This window comes from Mesoplodon mirus (genome assembly GCF_964341445.2).
Source record: "Mesoplodon mirus genome assembly, chromosome: 1".
NCBI lineage: Eukaryota > Metazoa > Chordata > Mammalia > Artiodactyla > Ziphiidae > Mesoplodon > Mesoplodon mirus.
Window position 1 is genome coordinate 8,146,393 of NC_138976.1, and position 19,729 is coordinate 8,166,121.

The 19,729-nt window shown below is 45.4% G+C and overlaps 1 protein-coding gene across 2 annotated transcripts in view; it reads right to left on the bottom strand.

Moving 5' to 3' along the window:
• STXBP1 (syntaxin binding protein 1) overlaps positions 1 to 19,729 on the bottom strand; it is a 71,495-nt gene that overhangs the window by 30,051 nt on the left and 21,715 nt on the right. For both annotated transcript variants that reach the window (XM_082614852.1, XM_082614853.1), the window contains exons 2-4: positions 6,083 to 6,132; positions 4,313 to 4,394; positions 774 to 850 (exon numbers count right to left, since the gene is read on the bottom strand). In XM_082614852.1, coding sequence (XP_082470978.1) covers positions 774 to 850; positions 4,313 to 4,394; positions 6,083 to 6,132 — 209 coding nt within the window. The remainder of the gene's footprint in view (positions 1 to 773; positions 851 to 4,312; positions 4,395 to 6,082; positions 6,133 to 19,729) is intronic.

Consider the following 19,729-nt stretch of genomic DNA (forward strand, 5'->3'; position numbering starts at 1 on the left):
ACAAAAGCCTCCCTAGCTCATTCCAAAATGACAGCATCCATTCTTTGGAGCCACCATAACTTGGGCTCCTAAGAAGAGACCCACAAAAGAGGAAAGTGGTCAGAAACCTACCAGGAGATTCATTGCGATGAAGTTCTAGCAATTTAGTTGCATCTGCGGAAACTCATACATAAGCCAGTTTTCAAAAATGAAAAGAAAACATGAAAACTGGGGGGAATTTACATAGATTAAGACATCTAAGACCACTAGCAACCAAAAGCAAGAAGGTGGGCCTTCCTTGGATACTGATTTGAACCAATCCCCCAAAATGATAAGACAGGTAAATTTGAACCCTAACTGGATATTGATGAAATAAATCTGGGAATTCCTTGGTGGTCCAGTGGTTAGGACTCCAAGCTTCCACTGCAGGGGACCCAGGTTCAAACCCTGGTCGGGGGAACTAAGATCCTGCAAGCAATGTGGCGAGGCCAAAAAAAAAAAAGAAATCTGAAAGCATAAAATACCCAAGTTCTGGAGGCGGATCACTAGATAAAGTGATCTCCTACCTAGAAAGCGAACACAAGGGGGAATCGAGATTGGTCCAGCCTGGCTTTTGGCAGAAAGCTTAATGAATGTACTCTTCACTCCTCATCGCACCCCACCTTCCCCGTTGGTGGACTGCATGCTTAAACAGAGCAGTGTGTTAAATGCGTGCTTAACCCAGAACCATCAGACACGGTGCCACCCAGCCAGCACGTGTACCCTCAGCCAAAGCTCTCCTGGGCAGGGTTTACCTTCTCAGAGGGAGTGATGAGATACACAGCTTCCAGGCTGGGGAGTGGCTCTCGGCGCTTGTTGATGTCTTCCACAACTAGACAACAAAACAGCGGCCCATGGTAAATAAGAAAACAGAACTGGTGATCGTAAAACTAGAAGCCATAGAGAGAGGCCACCTTCAGACTGGTGCAATAAAAATCTACAGTGGGGGGAGGAAAGACTCAACGCCCCTTCCCCAGAGTTACCACGTTCCTCTGTCTCACGAGGCTCAGGTGGTAGAAAACCTGAAACCTTATCACACTAGATACTTCCTATTTCCCACTTCAGTTTAAGTAAATTCCTTGATCTAGTCTTTTGCCTCTTCCTTCAGTTTTTTCTCATCTGTCCTAGATAATCCCAATTCCTTTAGAATTTCCATGTTAGGTTGGTTTTTCAACAATTAGATCGTTTTATCATTTTCCTTTGTATATCAAATGAAGACATTCCAAACATCCCTTCTGTATAATACTGTTCCTCTCAATAGTTCAAAGACTAAACATCAAATTTTGTTAAAGCAAACCATGGGTGTTTGGTTTGCTGGTTTCTTTTACAGTATGTCAGCTACTTCATCTGCTGGGGAAAGAAGACCTATGTCATCATCTCACTAGTCACCTGATAAAGCTTAGGATGCATCACCTACGCTACACTGTCCTCTGGTACAGAGCGAGCAGGAAATCGTACAGTGCCATTCTTCCTATGCAGGTGATGTAAGCAAATAAAAGCATCCCTTTAGAAGTATCCCTTGTAACATTTACAAAGACTTTTCACCGCAAACAATGTTCAAATTAATACCAAAGTCTCTCAACCATCTACTTTATCAGGGGTTGTAGATTTTTGAATTTCATAGGCCAAATATTTGGGGGTGGTTAACACAGGCTTGTTGACTTTTAAATTTTGCCAAGTAAGGACATTTAAAAAAAACTTCTGGGATAGGGAAGAGTCTGTGGGCAGGAGGGGAGAGCTGAACCCTCATCTACCATGTGAGATAATGTCTCACATGATGAATCAAGTGATACTCCTATAAGCACTTATTTAGAAATATCAAAAAGATAACCAGAAGGAAGAGCAGAGTGGCTGCCTCTGGGGTGATGGATCCTAGGGGATGGGGGAGGAAGAAGGAGGGCAGGACGCTGCTGCTTCTTTGTTAGAAGCTCATTCGCTACATTTGGCTTTTCTCCTATATTTGCATTTTTTGCCTTGATAGAGAAAAAGAAAGTTTTAAAAATTCAGTGAGGAAAATAACTTGGTAAGCTCGAAACAGGGGCAAGTCTGGTCTTGGATCACTGAATGACGTAAAGTCACACCAAAAATTATGTACTCCTATTTACAGGACTATGCTTTTGGTAATAGATAAACTAGGTTTGGAAACATGCTTTTATTTTATTTTTTTTTTGTTTGTTTGTTTTCTTTTTTATCTTAAAAAATTTTTTCCTGCGGAAATGTGTTTTAAAAAATGATGAACTCACCAACCTTTAAATTACATTCATCTAGCTTAATGAAAACCTCAACCCTCCTGGCTCTTCCTCCCGTAATTGTGGTATGGTAGTAATTTTGACAAAGACCAGCAGTAGTCTGTGGGCCACATACCATATAAAAGTTCTCTCCAAGGGAAAAAACTAGGAGCTGCACTGCAACAGGTATGTTCCACCCAAAGTTTTTTAGGAGGAAAAACAAAGGTTAACTTCCTTGTTTGAAATAATACCTCAAAATAAACTGCTTTTCCATCAATGCTGTTTCACAGATTAAAATACATGATCTCTCCTGAAAGGGGCTCCTAAGCAAGACTTGAGCTGCACACAAATGTGAAAAAGAGCTGGGGACAGCAGCCAGGAGGTCTGTGTGTCCTAGTCTCAGGTGTGACACTGGCCAGTGACCTTGAGCAGGTGATTTAACTTATTTCAAAAACCTATTACTGTGAAATTCTAAAGCACATTCCAAAGAATGAATTAAACATAAATATACAAATAATTATAAAGCAAATGCTGCACAAGCACCACCCCAGTCAGGCAACAGAATCCATCAGCGCTGCAGAAGTGCCCGCCCCTCCACCCTCCCTCATCACAATTTCCTCCCTTCCCCCCAAAGAGAACCACCATGGTGACATGAATGGTGATCACTTCTCTTTGTGGTTGTTTAAGACTCACTTGTGGGCCTTCCCTGGTGGCACAGTGGTTGAGAGTCCGCCTGCTGATGCAGGGGACACGTGTTCGTGCCCCGGTCCGGGAAGATCCCACATGCCGCGGAGCGGCTAGGCCCGTGAGCCATGGCCAGTGAGCCTGTGCATCCAGAGCCTGTGCTCTGCAATGGGAGAGGCCACAACAGTGAGAGGCCCGCGTACCACAAAAAAAAAAAAAAAAAAAAAAAAGACTCACTTGTCCCTGCATTTCAAAGCAGTACAGCTTAGCTCTGCCTGTTTTTGAACATTACGTAAACTAAAGCATATTGTTAAGGATGTACCTTGCTTCTTTTGCTCAACATTGTTTATCAGCTTCATTTACATTTTGGAATGAGCCCGTAGTCAGAGTTCGTTCCTCTTCTTTGCTATATATCCATAGTTCTCTGCTGTGTGACTATTCCACAGTTTATTTTACCATTCTACTCCTGATGCACGTTTTGGTTGCTCCCACTTTGGGGTTACTATGAGTGATGCTCTGTGAGCATCCCGGGCGCACACACCTGGGTTATCTAGGACATACATCTAACTGTAGATGTGCTGGCTCGTAGGATCTGCATGCCTCAACTCTCCTAGACTCTGCCAAGTGTTTTTCAAAGTAGCTGTACCAACTGACATGTGTCAGATCGGAGTTCCCATTTTTCTATATCCTGTCACTTGGCATTATCATATTTTAAATACTCCAATCTGAGTACACAGCAGTATCTCACTCTGGTTTTAACTGCATTCCCCTGACCACTACTGAGGGGACCAATTTTTCACGTATTTATTGGCCATTTGGATTTCTTCCTTTGTTAAGTGCCTGTTTAATTCTTTTGTCCATTTTTTTCTATTGGGTGGCCTGCCTTTTTTTTTTTTTTTTTTGATTGAGCCTTCCTTTGCCATCCTTTCACAGATACTTAATGGGCATCTAACACTGGATTGGATGTGGGGGATCCAGTGATGAACAAGAAAGCCTGGGGTCTCTCTCGGGAACTTACGGTCCTACCACCCAGGCTGTTGGAAGATCTAAAGTCAAGCAAGATAGGGACTTCTCTGGTGGTCTGGTGGTTAAGAATCCACCTTCCAATGCAGGGGACATGGGTTCGATCCCTGGTCAGGGAACTAAGATCCCACGTGCCACGGGGCAACTAAGCCTGCGCGCACCACAGGAAGAACCCACATGCCACAACAAAGACCTGACGCCTCCAAAAAAAAAAAACCAAAAAAACCCCAATGTGGTTTCATGAATAAAAATTATTAAAAAAACATAACATCGAGCAAGATAATAACAGATAGGGAGGAGAAAGAACACCCCCAAGAGAAGGCTGAGTGTCGCGGGAGGGCAGAGGGAAGGCCGCTCACTTGTTATCCCCTCGGTCATGATGTCTGTCATCTTACAGCAGGAGGAAAGCATCCTCATGCTCAGCTGATCCACCACCAGCACCTGGAAACAAAGGGAACAGTTTACAGCCTGAGGGGCACCTGCTACGATTATCTCCTCCGCTGACCCAGTCAGACTTCAGAAAGAGCCTAGAAACGCAAAATTCTGAGTTATCAATGCTTCCTACGGGGCCAGAAGTTTGCCGAGAGACATGCTAGCTTTTATTTCCCCACCAAATCTAAGCTTCTAGGAGAGTTTGCTCTCACTGATGTGACTTAATATTTTAAACTTAAAAAAATTAAAGTTTATTCCATGACAAAGAAAATACTCATAAAAATGCAAAAAAAAAAAAAAGAAAGAAAGAAAAGAAAAAGAAAAAAATTCATCTACAGCATTCACACTTGCAGAAATCCATATTAGAGGGTATTTTTTCAGGGTGTACACTTTTTCTTAATGGGAGAATGAACACTAGTGCCACATTCATGGGGTGGAAGGAGAGGACTTCGTTGCGGACATCATCGGGATGGGCCAGCACACGTGTCATCCCGGGAGCACACTCTGTCTCAGTTCAGGCGGGAAGAACAAGAACGTGCCGTCCTGGTCTAAAAGCTTCATACCTGCAATTCTTCAGCCAACCTTTCCTAACTCCATTCGGCCCACAGTGGAGAGAGGGAGCTAAAACAAAGCTATTTCTCCTATCCTTCTTCAAAGATAGAAACCCAGGCAACAGGCGCTGGAAAAATGTGGGCCCGAAAGCATCTTGCTGTAGCACGAGGGCCAATCAGTTTTCATTTCATGAGGCAGCTTCCTCAGCGTTAGTTTAAAATTCACATGTCCACAAGTCCATTACTGATGGGAAGGGTAAGAGAGAAAGGCAGGCATAAAGAGTTCCCACCGGCTGGCCTCCCACTCTGGGTATGAGGATGGATGCTTTGGCTAAAACGTAATCTCATGAGGCCAGGGTGAGACTTCAAAAGCCTCCTGGTACCAATCAGCTGTGCTGTTCCCAGGCCTGGTGAACTTTACTACAGGAAAACTCGGGAGCAAGAATGGTTGGCGTAAGCCCTTCAACAACACACAGGGAAGTTCACGTAAGACAGTGTGCTCTCCTGGTCACTGTAATGCCCGGCCCCAGACAACCAGATGGTCCTTCAAACAAAGACTTCCTGGATGGAGGACAGCATGTTTCCGACTTGCATGACCCACTGCCGGAACCGAGGCCGTAATCAATTAGACTGACTTAGATACTTGTTTCAGGTACATGACAGTTTCCAGCATCGCTCTCAATGTTAAATGAATAAACAAACTTAGTTGTTTTGTCTTATGTAGCTACAGGCAGACGGGATAGGCCAGATGAGGGCTTTTCAGACTGCTGTGTGGGCTCCATGGACATGCTTTAGGGCCACCAGAGGGGCAAGAAGGGTCCCCTCTTGTCTCCCATAGCAAGCAGGATAATTCTACCTTCTGCTGTATTCAGGTAAGATCTTGTTTGAATAAAAGAGTTCCACTTCTAGAACTCCTCACCAGGTGATCTTAAAGATAAGCTGTATGACCAAGAGATTTCCTAACCAGGATCGTACAAAATGGGAGGCACAGCAGATTCCCTTTCTCTAGTCCAGAAGCTTTTGGTATCCTCTGGACACAGCAAGGGTCCTCACTCCCCGCCTACATGCCTCTCCCCAACTCAACTCCATGCTTGTTTTTCCCCGTGAACTCACCTTTAAGGTCATTCATTGTGCTTTTCTACTTACCTTCCACTCTCCCTTCTTCTTTACCTTCTTTATCACATCATGCATGATCTCTACAAAAGGAGAGAAAAAGCAAGGAAGGACAGAAGGAGGAAGGGAGGGGGAGAGGGAGGAAAGGGAGAGGGAAGGGGGGGGAGGTGGAAGAAAAAGTCTAATGTAATTTCAAGGACTTCCAACCCCTGCCTATGAGACGAAGTCATCTTCCCCCCATAGGCTTTTTTCTCCTGAGTCATGCAATTCAGCCCATCTGTCTACTGAGCCATAAGCAATCCACCATAAAGACAGTTCTCTTCCTGCTTCCTTAATTCAGTAGTTCTCAAACTTCGTAGGCTCAGGACTCCTTTATACTCTTAAATATTGAGGACCCCAAAGAGTGTTGGTGTATGTGGGCAAATAGCTACTGACATTTCCTGTATTAGAAGTTAAACTGAGAAGTTTTAAAAATATGTGTTAATTCAATTACAATAATAATAAACCCATTCTATGATAACATAGTTTCACTTCATTAAAATGCTACTTATATTTTTGTTTTTTTTGGCTGCGTTGTGCAACGTTTGGGATCTCAGCTCCCTGACCAGGTATTGAACCTGGGCCATGGCAGTGAAAGTGCTGAGTCCTAACCACTGGACCACCAGGGAATTCCCAAAATGCTATTTATAGTTTCCATAATAAAACAATTTTAGTGAGAATATTGGCATTGTTTTACATCTTTGCAACTCTCCTTAATGTCTGGCTTCGTAGAAGACAGCTGGGTTCTGCTTCTTAAATAACCTGCTGTGAATCATATAGCATCTGGAAAACTCCACTGTACATTTGTGAGAGAATAAGAGTGAGAAGGTAGATAACATCTTAGTCTTATTATGAAGATAGCTTTGGCCTCGAATTCCCAAAAGGGTCTGGGGTTTGAGAACCACTGACTTAAGATAAGTGCGTAAAATGCTATGACAATACCCCAGGGCACACGAGCCCCCGTCAAGCTCCAAAAACAGATGTGAAGAGCAGTTGTGATATCTTTCCAACCCTGAGCACATCTATGGGATGCTCTCACCCAAAACCAACACTTCTGCAAGCCACAGTTTCTATAATGTCACACCACACACAAGTCTACCCGGTCATGGAGGATTCACAGCAAACAGCGCTCTGCTACTCTTTCTAGACCCAGATCATCCACAGGCCTGGAAGGACTCAAGGCTAAGAGCTGTCATTAGCAAGTGTGCTTCAAACATTTTAGGTCATTCTCCAGAGCACGATGGTTCCTGACTCTGCTTCTGACTATGTACAATAATCTGATGTTATCAAAGTGTTCTAAAATTTTTAAGAGTTTCTTACCTGATTATAAAAAAATACACACTCATTGCAGTAAACTTGGACAACACAGAAAAGTATAAAGAAGAAAAGACCATGTACTACTTGTATACTTGAAAAAAATCCAAAAGAAAAATCACTTGTAATCCTGCCAACCCCAAATGCGTAATTAACATTTTAATTTATTTCCTACTCGCCTTTCCCATGAACTTTTACATCGCTAAGGTCATGTGGTATCTATAATTTCGTATTATGCTTTTTTTCAGTAAGAAAACTCATTTCTCCATGTTAATAAAAATGCTTCCTAGGATCTTAAATGCCTGCATAATAGTCCCAAGTTTAGTCAACAATTTTCTCAATAGCCATTTAGATTATTTCCCATGTTTCAGTGTGGTGAAACACTGGGAACAAATATATCAAATAATAAGGCAGTGGTTAAGTCAATTAGGTTACATTTGTGCAATGGATACTATGTACACATTAGAAATAATGATGTGGAAAATACCCACTCATGCACTCAATACCACTGCTTGCCAGTCACTGGACCCGGCACCAGGGATGAACAAAAACAGCAGACATGGCACCGCTCCTTCGGAGCCTACACTCGAGTGACGGAAGCAGACAAAAGGGCAACCACGGCTCCTCACAAATGCTCTAAGGTAAATAAAGAAGGGCCGTGGTAGAAAGGAAAAAACCCAGTGTGGAGAGCTACCTTTAAGAGGGGATCAGAAAAAAAAAAAAAAGACGAAAAAACCCCAACAAACAGAAAAAACAGGAGAAAAGGGCTTCCCTGGTGGCGCAGTGGCTGAGAGTCCGCCTGCCGATGCAGGGGACACGGGTTCGTGCCCCGGTCCGGGAAGATCCCACATGCCGCGGAGCGGCTGAGCCCGTGAGCCACGGCCGCTGAGCCTGCGCGTCCGGAGCCTGTGCTCCGCAACGGGAGAGGCCACAACAGTGAGAGGCCCGCGTACCGCAAAAAAAAAAAAAAAAAAAAAAAAAAAAAAAACAGGGAAAAAAAAAGGGGACTTCCCTGGCAGTCCAGTGCTTAGGACTCCAGGTTTTCACTGCAGGAGGCACAGGTTCGATACCTGGTTGGGGAACTAAGATCCCACATGTGGTGGGCCAAAAAAAAAAAGGGAGGGTGGGCTCAGGCACGGCCTCTCTGAGGAATATGCCAGCCATTCAAAGGCTAGGAAAGGAGCATAGGGAGGCACAAAGGCTCGAGGTGGAAAAAGGAAAGAGCTTGACAGCTTCTTGGAACTGAAGCTGGTAGAAGCTGAGGCTGGAGGCCAGATCACAGGGGACCTTGACGGGAGTATGATTTTATCTGAAGGGCACCAGAAAGCCACCGAGGGTAGGGACGTCATCTGATGTGCAGTAGAGATGAGATTGGAGGGGGGCAAGAACTGAAGCAGGAGTACAGTCAGGACGCCTTCTCAAGGGCCCATCCATGGCTGGTGGCAGTGGGCATGGCGAGAAGACGGTGAATTTGATATCTATTTGGACGTATAGCCAACAGGGCTAGCTGCTGAACTGGGTGTGGGGGAAAAGTAAAGAAAGGAAACAGGTAACTCCTAGCTTTTGGGCTTAAACAAAGAAATTGATGTAGAGACACAAAAGATTTAGAGGGAGGAAAGAACTGATCTGTAGGAGAATACTGAAAATCCTTTTTTGATTAAAGATTGAGATGGCTAAGAGACGTCCGAGGGGAGATACAGGGAGGGTAGCTGGAGCTTGAAAGACTTACCTTTAGCTACGGTTTAAAATCTGGGCATTATTACCACATAGAGGTAAGGTTGGAGAAAACCCCGAATGCTTGTGGGACCAGTAAGATGGGTTGGAAACATGGTCTTTATTGACAAGCATTCTTGTGAAACAATAAGGATGAAGCCAGTTTAAAATGGGTGATGAGGAAGACAGACTATCTAGACAACTTTTTCAAGAGGTTTTCCTATAAGGTAGCAGAGAAAAGTATGAAAGCTAGACAGGGTAGACAGAGAATGTGAAATCAAGGAAGGGTTTTTCTTTTTTTTTGGTTTTGAAATGAAAGCTTTTCTTCAGTTATTTTTACTTAATACCAATTCTTTTTTTAAATTTTTATTATTTATTTATTTATTTATTTTTGGATGTGTTGGGTCTTCGTTGCTGCGTGCGGGCTTTCTCTAGTTGTGGCGAGCGGGGGCTACTCTTCATTGCGGTGTGTGGGCTTCTCATTGTGGTGCCTTCTCTTGTTGCGGAGCACAGGCTCTAGGCGCGCGGACCTCAGTAGTTGTGGCTCGCAAACTCAGTAGTTGTGGCTCACGGGCTCCAGAGCGCAGGCTCAGTAGTTGTGGTGCACGGGCTTAGTTGCCACAAGGCATGTGGGATCTTCCCGGACCAGGGCTCAAACCCGTGTCCTTTGCATTGGCAGGCGGATTCTTAACCACTGTGCCACCAGGGAAGTCCTTTGTTTTTTTAAGATGTGAGAAATTAGACTTTTTTTTTTTTTTTTTGGCCACACTGTGCGGCTTGTGGGATCTTTGTTCCCCAACCAGGGATACAACCTGGGGCCCTGGCAGTGAGAGCACAGAGTCCTAACCACTGGACAACTGGGGGATTCCCAATTACAGCATTTTTAAAAAATGGTATTGGTGATAAACCAAAGGAGAGGGGGAGATTGATGATGCAGGACAGAGGACGGATCATTCAAAGACTGAGGTCCCTGAGGAGGAGGAAGGGGCTGGGGTCTGAGACACAGGAAGAGAGCCTGACCTGGGATAGGAGGCAGGGCACCAGGTCCACCCAGTGGGGAGAGGCAGTGGACCAATGGTGGGCTGAAAGAGTGGTGGCAGAGGGGAGGGGCTTCCTCATTAGAAACGAGGTCACTGGCTCAGAGTAGGGACAGTGGTGCTGTATATGGAAGGTTTGATGAAAGAGGGTATCACACATCTTCCCAAAGATTGGGAAAGTGGATATCCTTTTAGTTCCCTGACGTACAGGGATCGAACCTGCTTCCCTGCAGTGGAAGCACAGTGTCTTAACCGAGGGATCACCAGGGAAGTCCCGAAAGGGGATTTCCTACAGAGATGTTTTAGCATTTCTTGACAGTTTTAAGGGCTAATTTGAGGTCCATGACCATAAATTTAAAGTAAAACCAGGAAACTCAGTTGTGTGATTTTCTTTTTTCTTCCCCAGTAATGTTTGATTGTCCATGTGTACGCCAGAAAGGAAAGAAAACTTGGTTTCAACTAGGGTTAGAGTTTCCCCAGGTGAATACAACAGAGGGAGAAAATATTCAAAATACATGGCCCTGGGAAAAAGGTATGCTACAACTATTTTCTAAAGGATAGGGCTTCCCTGGTGGTGCAGTGGTTAAGAATCTGCCTGCCAATGAAGGGGACACGGGTTTGAGCCCTGGTCCGGGAAGATCCCACATGCCGCGGAGCAACTAAGCCCATGGGCCACAACTATTGAGCCTGTGCTCTAGAGCCCGTGAGCCACAACTACTGAGCTCACGTACCACAACTACTGAAGCCCATGCGCCTAGGGCCTGGGCTCTGCAGCAAGAGAAGCCACCGCAATGAGAAGCCCATGCACTGCAATGAAGAGTGGCCCCCGCTCGCCGCAACTAGAGAAAGCCTGAGCACAGCAACAAAGACCCAACACAGCCAAAAATAAATAAATTAATTAAATTTAAAGGGGGGGGGCTTCCCTGGTGGCGCAGTGGTTGAGAGTCCGTCTGCCGATGCAGGGGACATGGGTTCGTGCCCCAGTCCAGGAGGATCCCACATGCTGCAGAGCGGCTGGCCCGTGAGCCATGGCCACTGAGCCTGCCCGTCCGGAGCCTGTGCTCCACAGCGGGAGAGGCCACAACAGTGAGAGGCCCGTGTACCACAAAAAAAAAAAAAAAAAAAAAAGGATATATGCATAGGAAAAAGTAGAAAATTTTAATCAAAATGCTATTTTTGTGTGGTAAGATTATGATCAATCTTTTAAGTGCCAATTCGTGCCTTCCTGTGTCCTCCCAAGCTTCTTACATTGAGCATGTATTAGGTATTATAATAGGAAAAATGCTCTGAAAGTAATGTGTCAGTGAACATCTTTGTGCCCAGGGCTTTTCTTTGTGCAAATTATTCTGTTAGGAGAGCTTTCTGGGTATGGAATGAATAGGTAAAGAGTATAAATATGCTGGGCTCTTGATAAATTCTGCTGAATTATTTTCCAAAAACACAATTTACACCCCCATCAGTACTCTGAGGGGCTCTCCAAAATAACATACTAACTGATAAAATAATACCTTGAGGTTTGTTTGCTAACATGACAGTGGAAAAATGGTATATTTCACTGTCTTTTTTGTATTACCAAGGATGAACATGTTCCTTTTTTTTTGCCACTACACACAATTAATTTAAATTCACTGACTTTAAATTCAAGTCACATTTTGATAGGGGAAGACAGAGATATAATCAGAAAATCAAAACAAGGACCACAAGTCCTAAAGACTGGGAATACTGCTGCAGGTTCAAGCCTTCCTGCCTAGTGATTCCTAGGGCATTATTGTCAGCCAATTCTAATCCTGCCCTACATTTTTCTAATCCAATACCGAAAAGGAAACAAGGATTAGAGCCCATTTTAGCATTAAGAATCAAGTAGGTTGGGCTACTTCCTCACAAATAAGCCCTGACAATCACATTTCAACTCCCTTATAAGTCCTCTTTGTGTGGAGAGAAACAATAAAGCCTTCTGAGGCTGGTGCAGCCAGAGGATCTTATTTCTGCATTCCAAACCACGTATATCTACAGCCAAAATGTCCGCTCCACCACCACCTAGCCTGTGTATATGGGGCAGCTTCAGCTTCTCCATAATCCTGAGGACCATAGTCCTGGGGGACTCTGCTTCCCTCATGGCCAAAAGGCAAGAAAGCAGATTCCTTCTCAACCACATCCTGGGTAACTCCCAAACTCAACAAATCCCTCCCAAGTCCTGAGAAACACAGCAGGTGGTCTAGATTATCTGGGACACCTTCAGATGCACCCAGTATACCAACTGGAGTCCCAAAGCGCAGGCTCTAGGGATAGCTGCAAACCCCTCCCCCGCCCCCCTGGGGAGCCCTGGCACCCATGACTGCCCTCGGCAGTGACACATGTCAGGGAACCTAAGCCCATGGCACACCAAAACATCTGAAATAGCATGGCTAATACTAGATGGGCTGGAAGCTTGGGAGAAATGGGAGCATCACCAAAGTCCTCAAAACCACAGGGGATTCCAATATCCTGTGCTCTGTAGTCCCAGAGCTCCATGCTGCCCAGACACCAGAATGAGAAGTGCCTCCGCTCTGCTGAGGGATTTAAGGGAGTGTAAACTCAGGCCACAACTGCCCTCCTCTTTGACTGAAATTCCCTTTCACAGTACAGGGAATTTCTAGTTATTCCAGCTCAATAGTGGCAGTTCTTCTGAAAGGCACCCTCTTAAATAAACCCCATTTGTGTGAGGGTATAAGCCTAGTTACTCAGGGAAAGGTCACTCCCACCCTCAAGATTCAGAAAAAATGCCAAGGGAAGCACTAAAGTTAGACAGACCAGGGAAAATCCAGGTTCAGGCATTTGTTAGCTGTGGACCTTGAGCAAGTGTAAAACGTTTTAGGCTTCAGTTTTCTCATCTGCAAAATAAAAATTATAATACTTTAATGACCAGTTGTGAAGGTTAATGAGACAATATGCCTGGTAAGGTGTCTGGCACATACAAGCCACTAAATAAAAGGCACCCATTGTGATGTCACTATAAAAATATGTTATTCAGGGGCTTCCCTAGTGGCGCAGTGGTTGAGAGTCCGCCTGCCGATGCGGGGGACGTGGGTTCGTGCCCCGGTCCGGGAAGATCCCACATGCCACGGAGTGGCTGGGCCCGTGAGCCATGGCCGCTGGGCCTGCGCGTCCGGAGCCTGTGCTCCACGGCGGGAGAGGCCACGGCAGTGAGAGGCCCGCGTACCACAAAAAAAAAAAAAAAATGTTATTCATACAGACAAGGAAATAAGAAAATTACAACACATCACTTCCACCCATCAAGATTTTAATATAATGTAAAAATCCTATTAAAAAGAAATACATATTTAAAATACAGTTTTAAAATAATCACAAAAATATTTAGATATCAAACTCTATGGGTATTTAACCAAAAACTTCTAAACTTCTCTGACCCACAATAAACATGTGAATACTCTTTGGAATAACGGCACCAATGCGTCAATGTATATAAATCTTAAATGTAAATATAAAATTGAACAGAAGAACCCTTATACCACTTCTGAGGAGACAGAGAGTGACCTCTGTTTATCTAAGATGAGATGCATTAATGCTGAAGCACAAGTCGGAGCCCCCAGAAAGTAAGATATTTCATGTCACAACACAGACACAGGACTATATATATATATATATATATTTTTTTTTTGGTGGTACGCGGGCCTCACTGTTGTGGCCTCTCCCGTTGCGGAGAACAGGCTCCAGAAGCCCAGGCTCAGTGGCCATGGCTCACGGGCCTAGCTGCTCCGCGGCATGTGGGATCTTCCCGGACCAGGGCATGAACCCGTGTCCCCTGCATCGGCAGGCGGACTCTCAACCACTGCGCCACCAGGGAAGCCCAGGACTGTATTTTTAACTTGCTATTACTTAACATCGTTCTGAGAATTCACTTAGACCAGAAAAGAAAACGAGGTATAATATTGGTAAGAAGGATGCAGAGTTATCTGCCTGCAGAAATCATGGGAATCAACTGAAAAACTATTAGAAACATTAAAACCTTTAGTAAGGTGGCAGATACAAAATAAACACATACAGACCAAGAGGACTTTCACATGGCAACAGTAATCAGACTCTAGGAAGGCAGATCCACTGTTTCCCAGTGCATATGGGGCTGGGACTCCATGCCCTGTCGATTCTACTCTACACGCTGCTGGTAATTCTGCTCTGAAGCAACGGCAAGCCTGTTCCTCTTTCCCTGACGGCAATTCAGATATCTGAGGACGGCAACCAAGCCTCTTTGAATGGCTTGCTCTGGGCTGAAGATCCTCCTTGCTAATAAACAAATGCATCTCCCTAGGTGGAATAAGTAAAGGTTACACAAAACACGAGGAAATGGTTCAAATACCTGAAAACAAGCCTTCCCAGTACTCTCAAGATCCTCCCCTTAGAAAGACCCATGTACACAGAAACTACCGGCAGCTAACTACAAACCACTTTAATATTTTGCCTTATGATGTTTTTAATAATATAGAAGTAGCACCTTCTTGTTGAAAAATTACCAATAGAGAGCTGTATAGTTACAAAGTGAAATTTCCCTCTTACCCCCACTCTTGAGGGGAAACAGCCCCTCAGGGTTTGGGGGCAGCCTTCCAGATCCTTTTCCACGCACAAACAGGCAAGCGTGGGATTGTAAACACACAAACCCATGGCTCCTTGGCAGAGGCCAGGGGAAGTAAAATAACTTTCAATGATTCTACTTCTTTGGTGCTCAAGAACACTTATATTGGAAAGAACTTTAGAGACCATCTAAGGCCAGAGTCTAGGTCCCTCGTTTTCGGATTGAGATGCTCCTGGAAAACACAGCCATCTGGAGTGGGCAAGGCCACCAACTGGTCACTCCAGAGTGAGCAGAAATAGGTCTCTGGATTCCCATCCAAATGCTCTTCCCACTACACATACTGTCTCTCAGACACCAGCACGGACTGGACTCTGCACTTGAACCCGGGTGTGCTTTTCTTTGTTATATTGCAATGATCACCTTGACAAAGTAAAGCAAAATAACTCTGATGGGTTTTGGAGCCAGATGGTTAAGGTTCAAATCCCTGCTCCTCCACTTACTAGCTGTGACTTTGGACAAGTTATTAAATCTGTGTCACAGTTTCCCCATCTATAAAATGGGGATGGCCACACACGCCTCATAGAGTTACTGTGAGGATTAAATGATGTAATGTGTGTAAAGCACTTAGTTCAGTCTTAGAATGGTACTTAGCACTGTTGGCTACCACCAGCACCATCGGCATCTATTTTAAAGGTATCTGACCTTCCTAAGAAGGGAGAACCCAGTGATTTCTAATTGGTTTCTTTTTTTTTTTTGCGGTACGCGGGCCTCTCACTGTTGTGGCCTCTCCCGTTGCGGAGCGCAGGCTCCGGATGTGCAGGCTCAGCGGCCATGGCTCACGGGCCCAGCCACTCCGTGGCATGTGGGATCTTCCCAGACCGGGGCACGAACCCGTGTGCCCTGCATCGGCAGACGGACTCTCAACCACTGCGCCACCAGGGAAGCCCTAATTGGTTTCTTTTTTTTCTTTTTTTTTTTTTTTTTTTTGCGGTACGCGGGCCTCTCACTGCTGTGGCCTCTCCCATTGAGGAGCACAGGCTCCGGATGCGCAGGCTCAGCGGCCATGGCTCACGGGCCCAGCCGCTCCGCGGCATGCGGGATCCTCCCAGACCGGGGCACGAACCTGCGTCCCCCGCATCGGCAGGCGGACTCCCAACCACTGCGCCACTAGGGCAGCCCTCTAACTGGTTTCTTATTGCTCCTCCATGGAGTTTGTGATGTGTCTCCCGTTCTCCCGTTCGTTTCTCTCCATTCAACAATAATGACTATTGAACACCTGCTATGTGCCAGACATCCTTCCAGGCACTGGAAAGACCACAGTGAACAAGCTAAACAAGATTCCTGCCCTTAAGGTGCCTATACCTGATATGGAGGGGAGAGACAGCCAATACACACAGGAGACAAATAAGATCATTCTGGAGAGTGATAAGTGCTCAGGGGAAATTTTAAAGGTTAATGAACTAGAATGCGGCGGGGGTATGGGAGAAGGTCCTCTGAGGAGGTGGTGAGGAGGAACCAACCCAGTGAAGATCTGGGGGGAGAGTTCTCCAGGCATAGGAAGAGCAGGCGCCAAGTCCCCAGGTCAGGATCAAGGATGGGACAGTCTAGGAACAGAGACTCAGCAAGCTCAGAAGAGGAGAGAGAGGCCCAGGCTGGTCTTTAAGGGAGCAACAACTGGCTGAGGACTCCACAAGTCACCCACTGTATTCGGTTCCTTGAACACTAAGCCTCATTCATTCACCTTCAAACACGATGACTCCCTCCCCCTCCCTGCACCCACCCTCCTGCCCCATCTCTGGCATCTGGCATAAAATAATGATTCAGCAAATGCCCGCAGGATGAATGAACCCCCTGAGTGGCACAGCTAAGCAGTGCTTGCTGGGAGTGAAACGGGCAGCTCTGTTCAAGGCTGAGTGAGGTGACCCCACCCAGGAGCTCTCCTTGATCTCCCACACCCCCCTCCCGGGGCCACCACTCTCCTGACACCCACCCACCAAGACTCAGAACCCCCAGTTCAAAAGTCTCAGAGACTCTTTCACAGGGATTGCTGGGGAGAGAGGTCTCTCTATTCTTGGGGAACATGACAGGCAAACTATGGCTATTCTGGCCAGTCCAAGTTCGCAAGCCAGAAGGATCTAGAGATGTTTTCCCCTTAACTCTGCTTATTCAAATTCAGTGAGGAGTGTGGTATTCTGTGAAGGTACGGATACACATGCTCATATCCAAAGTTTCTGCTATCCTAGCGTTTCTCTATATACTAATTTTAACCAGTGTCTGAGATACCAACAGCCTTAGCCAAAATACTTTTAAAAGCTCTTAGTAAAGAAAAACTCAATCAATAATTTAGTCCCGGGGCTTCCCTGGTGGTGCAGTGGTTGAGAGTCCGCCTGCCAATGCAGGGGACGCGGGTTTGGGCCCTGGCCTGGGAGGATCCCACATGCCGCGGAGCGACTAAGCCTGTGGGCCACAACTACTGAGCCTGCGCTCTAAGAGCCCATGAGCCACAGCTACTGAAGCCCGCGAGCCACAACTATTGAAGCCCATATGCCTAGAGTCCGTGCTCCACAGCAGGAGAGGCCACCGCAATGAGAAGCCCACAAGTGGCAAGGAAGAGTAGCCCCTGCTCGTCACAACTGGAGAAAGCCCACGCGCAGCAACAAAGACCCAATGCAGCCAAAAATAAATAAATAAATAAATAAATAAAATAATAATAATAAGAATTTAGTCCCAATAAGGAAAAAGTACCCACATTTAGTCAAGACTTACTATATGGAATACATTGTCCTATACATTTTCCATGTCTCCTCTCATTTAAAGCTCACAGCAACCCTCAGAGATGAATATTATAATCAATCCCATTTTACAAAGGAGGAAACGGAGGCCCAGAGAAGTGAAGTGTCTAGCAATTGCACAATAAAATGCCCATAACCACATGAAGTCTATGGAGGACATTAAAAAATATATATATAAATCAATTTCTTGATCTCCAAGAACTTGCAGTCCTGTTTGGGAAAGCAGACATTACTCCTGAAGCATAAAAGTCATCAGGCCCCTCACGCAGTGCTGGTGGGAACGTAAAATGGTGCAGCCGCTTTGGGAAACAGTCTGACAATTCCTCAGACTGCTAAATGAAGAGCTACCATATGATTCAGCAATTCCACTGCTAGGTATAAGCCCAAGAGAAATGACAACACAGGTCTACATGAAAACTTATACACGAATGTTTATAGCAGCATTATTCATAAAAGCCAAAAAGTCGAAACAACCCAGATGTCAATCAACCTGATGAATAAATAAATGTGGAATATTCAGACAATGCTATATTAGCCACAAAAAGGAACGAAGTACTGAGACATGTAACAACATGGATGAATCCTTAAAATGCTGTCAAAGAAGCCAGTCACCAAGGACCACAGATTGTGTGATTCCAATTACATGAAATGTCCAGAATATGCAAATCTATAGAGGTAGAAAGTAGGTTAGGGGACTTCCCTGGTGGTGCAGTGGATAAAACTCCACTCCCAATGCAGGGGACATGGGTTCGATCCCTGGTCTGGGAAGATCCCACGTGCTGTAGAGCAACTAAGCCCGTGTGCCACATCTCCTGAGCCTGCGCTCTAGAGCCTGTGAGCTGCAACTACTGAGTCCATGAACCACAACTACTGAAGCCCGCGTGCCTAGAGCCCGTGCTCTGCAACAAGAGAAGCCACCGCAATGAGAAGTCCGCACACTGCAACAAAGAGTAGCCCCCGCTGGCCGCAACTAGAGAAAGCCCATGCGCAACAGCGAAGACCCAATGCAGCCAATAAGTAAATAAGTAAATAAATAAATAAATAAATAAAAAGAAAGTAGATTAGATTAGGGGACTTCCCTGGTGGTGCAGTGGACAAGACTCTGTGCTCCCAACACACGGGGCCCAGGGTTTGATCCCTGGGCCCAACGAGCCCACGTGCTACAACTTAGACCCAGTACAACCAAATTAAAAAAAAAAAAAGAGTTCACATGCCACAACTAAGGAGCTGGCAAGCCACAACTAAGGAGCCCACTTGCTGCGACTAAGACCTGGTGCAACTAAACATAAATAAATAAATAAATAAATATTTTGAAAAGGGGGATGATTAGTAGTTGCCTAAGCTGGGGTATGGGGGAGTTGGGAGTGATGTCTAAGGAGTATGGAGTTTCTTTCTGGGGTAATGAAAGTGGTCAAAAATGGATTGTGATGATGGATACACAATTCTGTGAATATACTAAAAGCCACTGAATTGTACACTTTAAATCACTGAATGGTATAATGTGTGAATTGTATCTCAAGGAAGCTGTTTTTAAAAAGTCATCAGATGGGGCTTCCCTGGTGGTGCAGTGGTTGAGAGTCCGCCTGCTGATGCAGGGGACGCGGGTTCGTGCTCCGGTCTGAGAAGATCCCACGTGCCGCGAAGCGGCTGGGCCTGTGAGCCATGGCCGCTGAGCCTGCGCGTCCGGAGCCTGTGCTCCGCAACGGGACAGGCCACAACAGTGAGAGGCCCGCGTACCGCAAAAAAAAAAAAAAAAAAAAAGTCATCAGAGAATTTCATATGAAAGCTTGTAACTCAAATAACAAATGCAGTTTTGCTTAGTATGGAACTGTTCCATAGCGTATTCATCTGAAGACAGGTACTCTGGCTTACCCCTATAAAATGTTATGTAAAATTATAGCTTAATATAGTTTTGTATCTAAACTGTATTTTGCAAAAGTGAGAGAGACCAAAAGAGAGACCTCAAATTGGCAGGCACGGGGCAAGAACAGGGTACCACTCCCTATAAACTGCTGAATGGCAATTGCTTAATCTGAGAATGTTTCCAATGAAGTTTGCTTTTTTGGGGGGGGGGCCGGAAAGGGAGAGAAGGGAGGAGGTCACAAGCGTTAGAATGCATGGAGATGAGTGAACGACGGCTTGGTTGCGTTGCCCTGGTGAGCACACCCAGACGTTGCATAAGACCCAAATGTCCAAAACTTGGATTGCTGCTAACATC